Source organism: Vombatus ursinus, unplaced genomic scaffold (assembly GCF_900497805.2).
Source record: "Vombatus ursinus unplaced genomic scaffold, bare-nosed wombat genome assembly UNPS02011256.1, whole genome shotgun sequence".
NCBI classification, from domain to species: Eukaryota; Metazoa; Chordata; class Mammalia; order Diprotodontia; family Vombatidae; genus Vombatus; species Vombatus ursinus.
In genome coordinates, this window is record NW_020951034.1 from 1 (window position 1) to 13,733 (window position 13,733).

General features: G+C 36.8%; 1 protein-coding gene across 1 annotated transcript; it reads right to left on the reverse strand.

The window, feature by feature from the left end:
• Positions 1-2,623: 2,623 nt before the first annotated feature.
• LOC114038482 (taste receptor type 2 member 7-like) lies at positions 2,624-3,550 on the reverse strand. The gene has a single exon (XM_027855741.1). The coding sequence runs from the start codon at positions 3,548-3,550 to the stop codon at positions 2,624-2,626; it is 927 nt and encodes a 308-aa protein (XP_027711542.1).
• Positions 3,551-13,733: the final 10,183 nt, after the last annotated feature.

Genomic DNA, 13,733 nt, shown 5'->3' on the forward strand with positions numbered 1-13,733 from the left:
CTAAAATCTGTTTCCTAATAGATAAGTAGTCAAAAGATATGAACAAATAGCTTAGAAAAGAATTTTACCCTATTGAAAATCATGCGCAAGAATGCCCCAAATCATTAACAATAACATAAAGGCAAATTAAAACACCTCTGGGTTGTTCTCAGAGTAGAAAATCTGTAAAGGTGGCAACAGGTGTTGATAGCTCAGGTTATCAGAGTTGTGGAAGATTGGCATACGTATGTGTTGTTGATGGAGTTATGAGGGAATTTGTCCAAGAGTTCTGCAAAACAATTTGGGATTATATAAAATGACTAAATTTCCCATCTCCTTTGACCCATTTTTCTACTTTTAGACATGTATCCCAAAGAGGTCAATGATAAAAAGAAAGGTACCAAATACTTTAAAATATTCACAGCAGTTATTCTTGTGTTAGCAAAGAAATGGACACAAAGCAAGTTTCCATCAACTTGGAAGTAGCTGATAAAATTGTGGCAACTAAATATAATGAAATTTTATTGTCCTACAAGAAATGATGACTATAATGAATTCAGAGGAGAATGGGGAGATTTATATGAATCGATGCAATGTGAAGTAAACAAAGTCAAGCAAACTATATATATAATAATTGCAAAAGTAATTATGGGGGAAATTATTAAAACTGAATACCACAAAATTCCAATGACCAAACTTGGATCCAAAGAAGAGAAGACAGTTCCCCTTCACTCTGAAGATGGGGGGGACTATGGGTCTGAAACACAGCATGTAATACCAGATTTTTTTCTTATCTGTTAGTTTTCATAAAAATTTCTGCTCTTTTTACTCTTTTATTAGAAGGGATGGCTCTCTGAGAGGAGGAAAGGGTAGAGAGTGATATTTTGGGAGATGCAGATGAAATAAAAAACAATAAAAATTAGGCATTTAAAGACTATATTTGTCTCTTTGCTACTTCTATCTATTGCTCCTGATTTTGTCTTCTACAGAAAATCTAAAGAACTCTAACCCTTCTTCCATATAACAATCCTTGAGTTTTTTGAAGATAGTGATTATGTCCCATCTGCAATCTTTGCCTCTCCAGGCAAAATGTCTACATTTCTTTTAGTTAGTCCTCAGAGCGAATGAACTTGAGTCCCTTCATCATCTTGATCATCTTCCTTTGGCCATACTCTGCCTTATCTATATTCTTCTTAAAAGAAAATACTCAGAAGTGAACACTCTTCCAATTGCAGTCCTGTTGAAGTCAGGAACACTGGGGCTAACACTTTCCTATTCTTGTTGAGATGTTTCATTACTTTAATATCCATTCTTAACAATCAAGAAATCCATGTGAAATGCTTATTTAAAAGGTAATTGTAGTTGGAAAGATGGCATCTTGGCATGATGGGATGATGACACATGAATGGAGCACTAAGGAGGATTCTAGTCCCATTTGCGACTAGGCATAGACATTTCTTGTACAAAAGAGCATGCCTTGTTTTCTTGCTGTCCTGCAAACTTGAAATCAGAGAACAGAGTTTCCTAGTGATAACCTTATACCTCCTATGGCATCCACGTCATCCTTGTAGATTCCTTTCTAGAGCTTTTACATCTGATGAGTTGCCATCTTTCCAATAGGAATATGACTCATTCTCGATAGGTGATAATTACTACCATGTGTGCCTTCTTCCTACTAAAATGTAAGTTTCCTGACTGCAAGAACTCCTTCCATTTTACAATGTTGTCTGTCACCACCCACTGAGGACCACTGATTTTTCTTTACTCATCCTCAAATCAGAATAAAAGTGTCATCTTAGGAACAGAGTTTGTCTGGGTTGACACTCAGCATTGACGTGAGCTTTCTCTTTAGCAAAATAACTTGTCCAAGCCCTCAGCTAGTCCCAAATACACTAGGTTGGAAAAGTTTGATTTTGAACCAGTGGGGCAGAGTCAGGTGGGCTAAGAAAGATGTCTGACACTAAGGGTCTAGGAACAGATGATTGATCTGAGGAATAAAAAGGAAAGTGACAAGTGAGAGTACCAAGAAACATGGGCTGTGTGGTGCACTATGAAGTGTACTAGATTTGGACTCATAGGGTCATAGTCATATAATAACTACAAATATGACTCTGGGTAAGTCACCAAATCTTTCTGTTCCTCCAATTTCTTTTCTGTAAAGTGAAAGTTAGGTGCTAGATATGCAGTCTAATTTCATATCTGTGGTCTTATGGCCTCTCTGATTCCTCAGTTTCCTAATCTGTAAAATGAATGCACTCAACAAGAGAGCATCTGCGGTCCCTAATGGCACTAGTTCTATGATCCTATGACATGTTGAGGTCTTTTCTAGCTTTAGTTGTATGATAGAGAACCTTCTCTGGGCCTCAGTATTTTCATCTATAAAATGAGTGATTTGGGCTATTGATCTCTGCTATCCCTCATGACTCTGTTCCTATAATGTCCCCCAATGTGATCATGAATAAGAAGCATTTTAAACTTTGTCAAAAGAGTCACAGAAATTCTCAAGGTACCAGAATAAACTCTACGTTAGACAGCTCTTGCAATGAGTGATGCTCCATTAAATGAAGAAGCAGAGAAGTGAGAAAAATCTTCCACGTTGACTTGTTGGTCTGCAGAAGGTACCAACTTTCCAAAGTTGTTCAAGCTAAGGTTTTCCTCTTCTGAAGCAGAACAGGGCTTGCTGCCACACCCAGAGAGATGCCTGCCTCAGCTTGCTATTCCACAGAATCAAGATCAGTGAGTGGCCAAAGGGATAGAGCAACATGATTGACATACCCAACTTGGAAGCCAGCTTACTCTTTGCTTCTGAATCGCTCCAGTAGTAGACACATAAACCCATGTGGTACAATAAAAAGAGGATGAGGAAGGAAGAAACAGCTTTCATGGCTCGAACATGGGCTTCTGTGCTAGGGTCTCTGGAACCTGTGGCATTCTGTTGCATCTGTCGGGTATGCCTCCACAGGGAGAAAATTAATAGGCAGAAGGAGATTGTAGACAGAGCAAAAGGAATAAGACTCAGCAGGCCAAAGAGAACCTGGAGCATAATAAGCTTATTTTTACTCACTTGGACCTCCTGGGTCACATTTCTCTCCTTTCCTCTACTGAGGATGCTGCCATAATAACGCGTTCTCTCCATCATTGGAAATATAATGGGCAAAGACATAATAAAGGGCACTATAAGAAGCATGAAGAGCCTTCTGTCGATTCTCCATTTCATCCAGAGGAAAAGGGGATTAGAGAAATTGGTGATCTTCAGGAAGTAGAAGATGCTAAGTATAGTTGCAAACCAAATATTTGAATTGTGACTCAGTACCAAGAAGACGTCAATTATTCTTACTTGAGTGGGTGCATCAAAAGAGATTAAAATTAAATAGATGTTCCAAATTATTGTACATGACAATCCAATTCTGGAGATGGCCATGCTGACCAGGATGAGATCATTTGATGGCAGTTTCTTGCTCTTGACCCAATCAATGCAATTCACCAGCACTATGAATCCATTTACCAGAATGCCCAATAGAAATTCAACAGTTGCCAGAGCCATAAATATTTTCTCCCCACTATTTAGCATGACAGCAGAAAGGAGATCAATTCAGAAGTTATCAATATTTGTTATATTTTTGATGTTATTGGTATTGCATTAATTTCCAGGCAAAATGAGTATGGAATGTTATGTCTTTCTGATCATTGGTGATGCAATAATTTTCTTCTCTATCTTTAATAAAGTTACTATCTTAGGCAAGAAAATGTCTAGTCCCTTATTATTTTCCCCTCTGTTTACAGATGATAGAATAGTTTTAGAGAGGTGAGGTGACATGTCCAAGCATCATAGAATCAAGTGTCTGAACTAGGATTTTGACCAAGTTGAATGCTGATAGACAGCCAGCTAGTAGAAGTAATAACTTCAGTAAAAACCAACTGATTTATTATAAATATCATATTAGAATATCTTCATTAAGATATCCTCTTTGCCTTCCCAACAGCTCAGTTAAATTTGCCCAGCCAAGACACACTCACTCTCTGTGGCATTTGTTTCCTTTTCAGAGGTGATCATAGAAAGAATGAGAATCCTACGTTAAGATGCAAATAGGGAGAGATCATCTTTCAATATTTTCCTCTTTGTGTCTCAGACTATTTTGTATCCAAATATGTGAGCTTTGTGTGACAAACTTCACTCAATGATATATAACATTGGGAATGTATCAAAGCACCTAAATGTAGAGATTATAATTCACCTCTATCATTTCCCACCATTCTGAGTATGGAAGTTATTACCAATGGTTTATAAAATCAAGCTCATGCAGAATATTTCTGGTTTGAAAATCATAAATGAATTGCAACATAATGGGCCACTAATCTCAAAAGATTACCTTTCTTTCAGTTTTCATGGTAATTCGGACAAAGCAATATACCATGCCAATTCAACTATAAATACATAGTCTTCACATCAGGTAGGAAAGCAAGAACTATTGATCAACCACCATCTTTTTGTTTAGTACTCTGTAAAATAAGCTTATGGAGAAAAAATGACAATAATTCACATGTATCTAGTGCTTTAAGTTTTCCAAAGTACTTTCCTTACAGTAACCTATGGACGTGTGAATTCAAAGGCTATTTTTTCCTCACTGTACAGATGATGGAACAGTTTTAGAGAGCTGAGATGACACATCCATGTACCATAGAATCAAGAGTCTGAACTCAAACAGCCAGCTAGTAGAAGTAATCATCTACTTAAAAACCAAATGATTTACTATAAATATGTTATTAGGCACCATCACCTTAATCAACTTTTCACTTCTTAAACCCACAGTTGCAGTACAGCTCAAAAAAAGACCTCATTGAAGATCTGGGAAAATTGGAACACTAATGCATTGTTGGTGGAGTTGTGAAATGATTCAATCATTTTGGAGATCAATTTGGAACTATACCCAAAGGGCTATAAAAATGTGCATAGCCTTTGACCCAGCAAAAGCACTTCTAGGGCTGTATCCCAAAGATATCATACAAATGGGAAAAGGACCTGTATGTACAAAATTATTTATAGCAGATCTTCCTGTGGTGGCAAAAAATTGGAAATTGAGAGGATGCCCATCAACTGGGAAATGGCTGAACAAGTTGTGTTACATGAATGTAATGGAATGGTGTTGTGCTATAAGAAATGATGAGTAGGCAGACTTCAGAAAAACCTGAGAAGACTAGTAGGGACTGATGTTGTGTGAAGTGAGCAAATCCAGGACAATGTTTCCTCAGGGAAAGATAGGAAGAAATAAAATAAGGAACAAAAATATAACCTGCTTAATTAATTTCCTTTATTAGTTAAAAAATCTGTAAGATTTAGAGGTCATTCCCTCCAGGTTGAAGAAATAATAATGAGAAGAAAATATCAGAAAACAAGTTAACTACATATAATAAGTAATATGAATGGTCTGAATTGTCAAAAAGCTCTAGAATGAATCAAGAAAAGTTCATCAATGTGTTAATCAAAGTGAATATATTTAATGCAAAAAATATGTCTGAGTTAAAGTTAAGAGGTTAATTTAAAATATATAATGCAGCTACAAGGTCAAAAATCAGGAGAGGCAATAATAGTATCGAAAAAGTGGAACTTAAACCATGAAATATTCAAAAGAAACAAGTGATGACATTACACAATAGTGAAAAGAAATTTGAATAATAAATTGTAACAATTTCAAATTTAAGAGCACCATACCATGAGACATTTGAATACATTAAACAAAGATTAAAAGAAGATCACCTCCTGAAAGAGATCCCAAAAGGAAAACTGCCAGGAATACTATAACCAAATTAAAGAGCTTTCAGGTCAAGGAGAAAATATTGCAAGCAGCCAAAAAGAAACAATTCAATCATCATGGAGCAACAATCAGGATAACACAAGATTTAGCAGCTTCTACATTAAAGGATTAGAGGATTGGAATTTAATATTCCAGAGGGAAAAGGAGCTGTAATTATGACCAAGAATCACCCACCCAGCAAAACTAACTATAATCTATGAGGCAAAAAATTGCCTTTCAATGAGATAGAGGAATTTTAAGCATTCTTGACAAAAGACCTGAGATAAATAGAAAATTTGATTTTCAAATACAAGAATTAAAGTAAGCATAAAAAGGTAAACAAGAAAGAGAAATCATAAGGGACTTATTAAAGTTAAATTGTTTATATTCCTACATGGAAAGATGATATTTGTAACTCATAACTTTTCTCATTGTTATGGTAGATAGGAGTATATATAGACAGAGGGCACAGGTGTGAGTTGAATATGATGGAATGGTATATAAAAAATAAAATTAAGGTTTGAGAGAGGAATGTTCCCAGAAGAAAGAGAAAAGGAAAGAGAGAGTAGGGTAAATTATCTCACATAAAAGAGGCAAGAAAAAGTTTTTACAATGGAGGGGAAGAGAGAACAGGTGAGGGGGAATGAGTGAACCTTACTCTCATCAGAATTGGCTCAAAGAGGGAATAACGTACAAGTTCAATTTGGTATAGAAATCTATCTTACCTTACAGGAATGTAGGAGGAAAAAGGGATGAGAAAAGGAGGGGCAATAGAAGGGAGGACAAATTAGAGGAAGAGGTAGTGAGTAGCAAAACACTTTTGAGCAGGGACAGGGTGAAAAGTGAAAGAGAATAGAATAAATAGGAGGGGAGTAGGATGGAGTGAAATACAGTTAGTCTTTCACAACACGACTATTATGGAAGTGCTTTGCATGACTACACATGTATAACCTACAGTGAATTGATTGCCTTCTCAATGGGTGGGGTGGGGAGGGAGAAGGTGAGAAAATTTGGAACTCAAAGTTTGAAACATGAATATTAAAATTGGTTTAAAATGTAACAGGAAAAAATAAAATACAGAATAAATTTAAAAAAGGAAAGTTAAAGTGCTACATAAATGCTAAAAAAAGAATTAACAGAAGTACAAGAAGAAATTGACAATATAATGGCAGAACACTTCGACATTTTATTATCAGAATATGATAAGTCAAATAAAAAAGTAATAGTAAATCAGGTATGAACTTCTTATTTAGTAATTGAGAAACAGAATTATACAGTGAAAAAAGTGCTGAATTGGGAATGAGGGCAACTAGATTTGATGTTCACAACCTGTGAAAATTAGGTAAAGTCATTTCAACTCCCTTATATTCCATTTTCCCACTTGTAAAACAAGAAGGTTGGGCTAGACTTCTGCTTCCGGGAGCCAAGATGGCAGAGTAAAAAGGTAGTTGCTCTCACCCTCCCCTATCAACCTCTGAAAACCCAGAAAATATCACCCCAGAAAAAACCCTGGAACAGCTGAACCAGAAGAAAGACGGGGTGCAGCAGTGCAGTAGCCCAGGTAGCTAGAGGGATTAATGGGAAAGGCCCCTCTTACCCTGGGAGAAGGGGAGCAGTACAAAACAGGAGTCACCCAGCCAGCTAGTGGAAAGACCCACTTTAACACACCAGGGGGAGATTCTGGTGCCTCAGCATTCTACAGCAAATGAGTCTCCCAGTGCCTCAGTAAAAATAAGGGAAGCAGCACTACAAAGGGCCCCAGGTAGATAAGCACATGGCAGCATTCATCTGAAAGGAGCTGAAGGAAGCAACCTAGAGGTGCCAGAAAGTTCCAACCTTGTTGATTCCAGCACAACACCAGGTAAGCTGTCAGAACCCTACAGCCTCCAACTGCCACCCAGGAGGAGATCCCGAAGCCCAGGTGGTCGAGCAGGCAAACACCAACAGCTGGACCTCCGAGTGCCTCAGTGAGGGTGGAGGAACCCATGGAAACCAGCTCAGAAAACCACCAGGTGCCTCGGTATTCTACAGCAAAGAAGTCTCCCAGTACCTCAACAGAAATAAGGGAGGCAGCACTGCAAGGGGCCCCAGGCAGATAAACACCTGGCAGCACTTATCTAAAAGGAGCTAAACAAAGCTAAAGGAAAGGAAAAGCAGGCAACCTAGATTTACCTGAAAGTCCCAGCCTTGCTGATTCCAGCCCAACACCAGATAAGCTGCCAGAACCCTACAGCCTCCAATTGCCAACATAAGAGGCCCCAGCTCCTAAAGCCAGTGATCAAGACCTAGGCTCCCAACACAAGAAGCTTGGGTCAGTGCCCTCTGCTCCCCAGCAGGAGAGCTTAATCTCTGTAAAGGCCAGGGAATAAAGAAACACCATGAGTAAAAAGAAACGTACAGTAGATTCTTATTATGAGAAGAGTGAAGATCAAGACAGAAATTCTGAAGGGGACAACACTGTCATCAAACCCACATCTGCAACATCAAAAGGGAGTATGCACTGGTCTGAAGCCCAAAAAGCCTTCTTAGAAGAACTCAAGAAGGATTTTAAAAGTCAAATGAGAGAGGTAGAGGAGTCCTTTAAAAGTACAATTGGCCAATTGGAAAAAAAGTACACTGAAGAAAACAAGTCCCTAAAACACACAATTGGCCAACTGGAAAAAAGTACAATGAAGAAAATAAATCCCTTAAAAATACAATTGACCAATTGGAGAAGAAAGTACAAAATCTAACAGAAAAAAATGTTAAAAATTAGAATTGAACAAATGGAAACTAATAACTCTATGAGAGAGCAAGAATCAGTCAAACAGAAACAAAAAAATGAAAAAAATAGATGAAAACGTAAAATACCTCATGGGTAAAACAGCTGACCTGGAAAATCAATCCAGGAGAGACAATTTAAAAATTATAGGCCTCCCTGAAAGTCATGATGCAAAAAAGAGCCTGGACAATATCCTTCAGGAAATCATAAAGGAAAACTGCCCTGAAGTCCTAGAACCTGAAGGTAAAATAACTATAGAAAGAATCCATCATTCCCCACCTGAAAGAGATCCCAAATTGAAAACACCAAGGAATATAATAGCTAAATTCTGAAATTACCAGATTAAAGAGAAATTACTGCAAGCATCCAGAAAGAAACAATTTAATATCATGGAACCACAGTCAGGATTACACAGGACCTTGCAGCCTCTACATTAAAAGACCGAGGGCGTGGAACATGATATTCCATAAGGCAAAGGAGCTTGGAATGCAGCCAAGGATTAACTACCCAGCAAAAATGAGCATGATTTTTCAGTTAAGGAGATAGATATTCAATGAAATAGGGGACTTCCAAACTTTCCTGATAAAAAGACCAGAGCTCAACAAAAAATTTGATCTTCAAGTACAAGATTCAAGAGAGACATAAAAAGATAAATGGGACAGAAAGATACAATATGTTGTTAATAAGGGCAAAATGTTTACATCCCTACAAGGGAAGATGACACTTGCAACTCTTGAGAACTGTATTGTTATTATACCATGTTAAAGGAGTATACATAAAGGGGGTGGATATAAGTTGACTTTGATGTAATGATAAAAAAACTAATCAAGTGGGTTAAATGGATCCAAGTAAGTGATTTAGTCTGATCTAAGAAAATGTACTGAGAAAGGAGGAGGCAGACAAGGGTAAATTACATGACAAGAAAAGACACAAAAACCTATTAGAGCAGAGGTAAAGAAAGGAAGGGGATGAGCATGGTTTGAACCTTACTCTCATCAGATTTGGCTCAAGAAGGGAATAACATAATCAGTTAGGTATAGAAATCTAACTTGCACTATAGGCAGTAGGAGGCAAAAGGGGAAAGAAAAGGGAGGGGGGATAGAAGGGAGGGAAGAAGCAATAAGGGTAAAGGGGAAGAAAAGGGAAAGGGATAATAGAAAGGAGGTGGGACCATAGGAGGCGCTGGTCAAAAACAAAACACTAGTGAGGTGGGGGGTGGGGGAGAGGAGGGGGAGGAGAAAGGAGAAAGAAAAGGATAAACGGGGGGGGAAAGGATGGAGAAAAAGGCACAGATAGCAATCATAACTGTAAATGTGAATGGGATGAACTCTCCCATAAAATGGAAGCATATAGCAGATTGGAATAAAAACCATAATCCTACAATATGTTGTTTACAGGAAACACATTTGAAAAAGAGTGACACATACAGGGTAGAGGTAAAAGGCTGGAGCAAAATATATTATGCTTCAGCTGAAGTAAAAAAAGAAGGGGTAACAATCCTGATCTCAGACAAAGCAAAAGCAAAAATAGATCTTATCAAAAGAGATAAGGAAGGAAACTACATCCTGCTAAAAGGCACCACAGACAATGAAGTAATATCATTACTAAACATATATGCAACAAATACTATAGCATCCAGATTCTTAGAGGAGAAGTTCAGGGAGTTACAGGAAGAAACAGACAGCAAAACTATACTAGTGGGGGACCTCAACCTCCCCTTCTCTGAACTAGATAAATTTAACCACAAAATAAACAAGAAAGAAGTTAAGGAGGTGAATAGAACATTAGAAAAGTTAGGTATGATAGACCTGTGTAGAAAACTGAATGGGGATAGAAAGGAATACACTTTTTTCTCGGTGGTACATGGCACATACACAAAAATTGACCATGTACTAGGGCATAAAAGCCACACAATCCAATGCAGAAAGGCAGAAATATTAAATGCATCCTTTTCAGATCATGATGCAATAATAATTATATGTAATAAAGGGCCATGGAAAGACAGACTAAAAAATAATTGGAAACTAATAATCTAATCCTAAAAAATGACTGGGTCAAACAACAAATCATAGAAACAATCAATAATTTCATTCAAGAGAATGAAAATAATGAGACAACATACCAAAAGTTATGGGATGAAGCAAAAGCAGTTCTTAGGGGAAGTTTTATATCTCTAAATACTTACATAAATAAAATAGAAAAAGAGGAGATCAATGAGTTGGGCATAAAACTAAAAAAAAACTAGAAAAATAAAAAATTAAAAATCCTCAATTAAACACCAAATTAGAAATATTGAAAACCAAAGGAAAAATTAAGACCGGGGGTGAAATAAGGATGTCCATTATCACCACTGTTATTCAACATCGTACTGGAAACGTTAGCTTTAGCAGTAAGAGAAGAAAAAGACATTGAAGGCATAAGAATAGGCAAAGAAGAAACAAAGCTATCACTCTTTGCAGATGACATGATGTTATACTTAGAGAATCCCAGAGAATCAAGTAAAAAACTACTTGAAATAATAAACAACTTCATCAAAGTTGCAGGCTATAAAATAAACCCACTTTATGTGGCATTTCTATATTTCATCGGCATTTCTACATATTACCAACAAAGCCCAACAGCAAGAGATAGAAAGAGAAATTCCATTTAAACTTACTGTAGACATTATAAAATATTTAGGAGTCTACTTCCCGAAACAAAGCCAGGAACTCTATGAACACAATTACAAAACACTTTTCACGCAAATAAAATCAGATCTAAATAATTGGAAAAACATCAGTTCCTCATGGGTAGGCCAAGCTAATATAATAAAAATGACAATTCTACCTAAGCTAATTTACTTATTCAGTGCCACACCAATCAAACTACCAAAAAATTATTTTATAGAGTTAGAAAAAATAATAACAAGATTCATTTGGAAGAACAAAAGGTCCAGAATATCAAGAGAACTAATGAAAAGAAATGCAGGGGAAGGTGGCCGAGCCATCCCAGATCTTAAATTGTATTATAAATCAGCAATCATCAAAACTGCTTGGTACTGGCTAAGAAATAGAGTGGTGGATCAGTGGAATAGGTTAAGTATGCAAGACACAGTAGTCAATGACTATAGTAATATATTATTTGATAAACCCAAAGACCCCAGCTTCTGGGATAAGAACCCACTCTTTGAAAAAAATTGCTGGGAAAACTGGAAAAAAGTATGGCAGAAACTAGGCATAGACCAAATTCTCACACCATATGCCAAAATAAAGTCAAAATGGGTACATGATTTAGACATAAAGGCTGATACTATAAGCAAACTGAGAGAGCAAGGAATAGTTTACCTGTCAGATCTATGGAGAACAGAAGAATTCATGACCAAACAGGAGATAGCGAACATTACAAAAAGCAAAATAGATAATTTTGATTACATTACATTGAAAAGCTTTTGCACAAACAAAGCCAATGCAACTAAGATTAGAAGGAAGGTAGAAAATTGGGAAAGAATTTTTACAACCAGTCTCTCTGATAAGGGTCTCATTTCTAAAATAGATGGAGAATTAAGACAAATTTATAAGAATACAAACCATTCCCCAATTGATAAGTGGTCAAAGGATATGAACAGACAGTTCTCAGATGAAAAAAATTAAAGCCATTTATAGTCATATGAAAAATGCCCTAAATCACTATTGATTAGAGAAATGCAAATCAAAACAACTCTGAGGTACCACATCACACCTATCAGAATGACCAACATGACAAAACAGGAAAATGATAAATGTTGGAAAAGATGTGGGAAAATTAGAACACTAATGCATTGTTGGTGGAGTTGTGAAATGATCCAACCACTTTGGAGAGCAATTTGGAACTATGCCCAAAGGGCTATAAAAATGTGCATACCCTTTGACCCAGCAATAGCACTTTTAGGACTATATCCCAAAGAGATCACACAAATGGGAAAAGGACCTACATGTACAAAAATATTCATAGCATCTCTTTTTGTGGTGGCAAAGAATTGGAAATTGAGAGGATGCCCATCAATTGGGCAATGGTTGAGCAAGTTGTGGTATATGAACACTATTACTAATACTATTGTGCTATAACCAATGATGAGCAGGCTGACTTCAGAAAAACCTGGAAAGACTTGTATGGTCTGATGCTGAGTGAAGTGAGCAGAACCAAGACAATGTTGTACGTAATAACAGCCAAGTTGTGTGATGACTAATATTGATAAACTTAACCCTTACTGGCAATACAAGGATCTAAGACATCTCCTGAGGCCTTATGATGGAAAATGCTATCCATACCCAAAGAAAGAACTATGGAAGCCAAATTGTTATTTTTTTCTCTTCTGTTGAGTTTTGTTTCCTCTTTTTGATAGTTCCTCCTATTGATTTTAATTTCTACTTACAACATCACTAATGAGAAAATATGTTTAATATGAATGAAAAAAAAAAAAGAAGGTTGGGCTAGATGACATACCACTAAGTTCCCTTTTAGTATTCAGTCTATTATCTCATACCTTACCAATACCTGGGACAAACAAAATGTCAGAAATGAGGAATACAAGATCTTTTCATGTATATTTGGAACACATACAAAAAAAAATCGATTACATCCCAGGTCATACAGAAATCTTGCCTAGATTCTAAAAGGTAGCAATTACAAACAAAAAATTGAAAATCACAACATTTAGAATTAAACAATAACATTACTAAAAGCTATAAAATCACATAGAAATGAGAGAATCCATTAAACAATGATTGTGGCAGAGAAGGAACCTAAAAAAAAATGAACCAAAAACCCACTCACTAATGTTCAGTACCCAGTACTAGCTCTCCTTTTAATAAAGAAGCAATGAACATTACATAACTTGGGCCCTTGGCTTCCCCTCCCGATCCACACTTGCACTGGCTCACTAGGTTCCCTGAACACAATTGCTACAACTCCCTCCAGAGATCTGCAGCTAACCTTGAGGAGAGTAGAGGGGCTTTCAAATAAAACCCAGTGCTATTAATAAATTAATTAACCAGACTTGCTTAGTTTTTATGAAGGGGTATTCACTAAGATGTAATAGTAAGAACAATTGGTACAAAACATCTCTTGCAACATTTGCTACAAAACTGTCCCATAAGTACATACAGGCTAAGAGAAAGTGCTAACTGTGTACAATCAGGGGAAAGTAGGCTCAGGCTCAGAGCACATGTAGTAAAAGGCTAGTC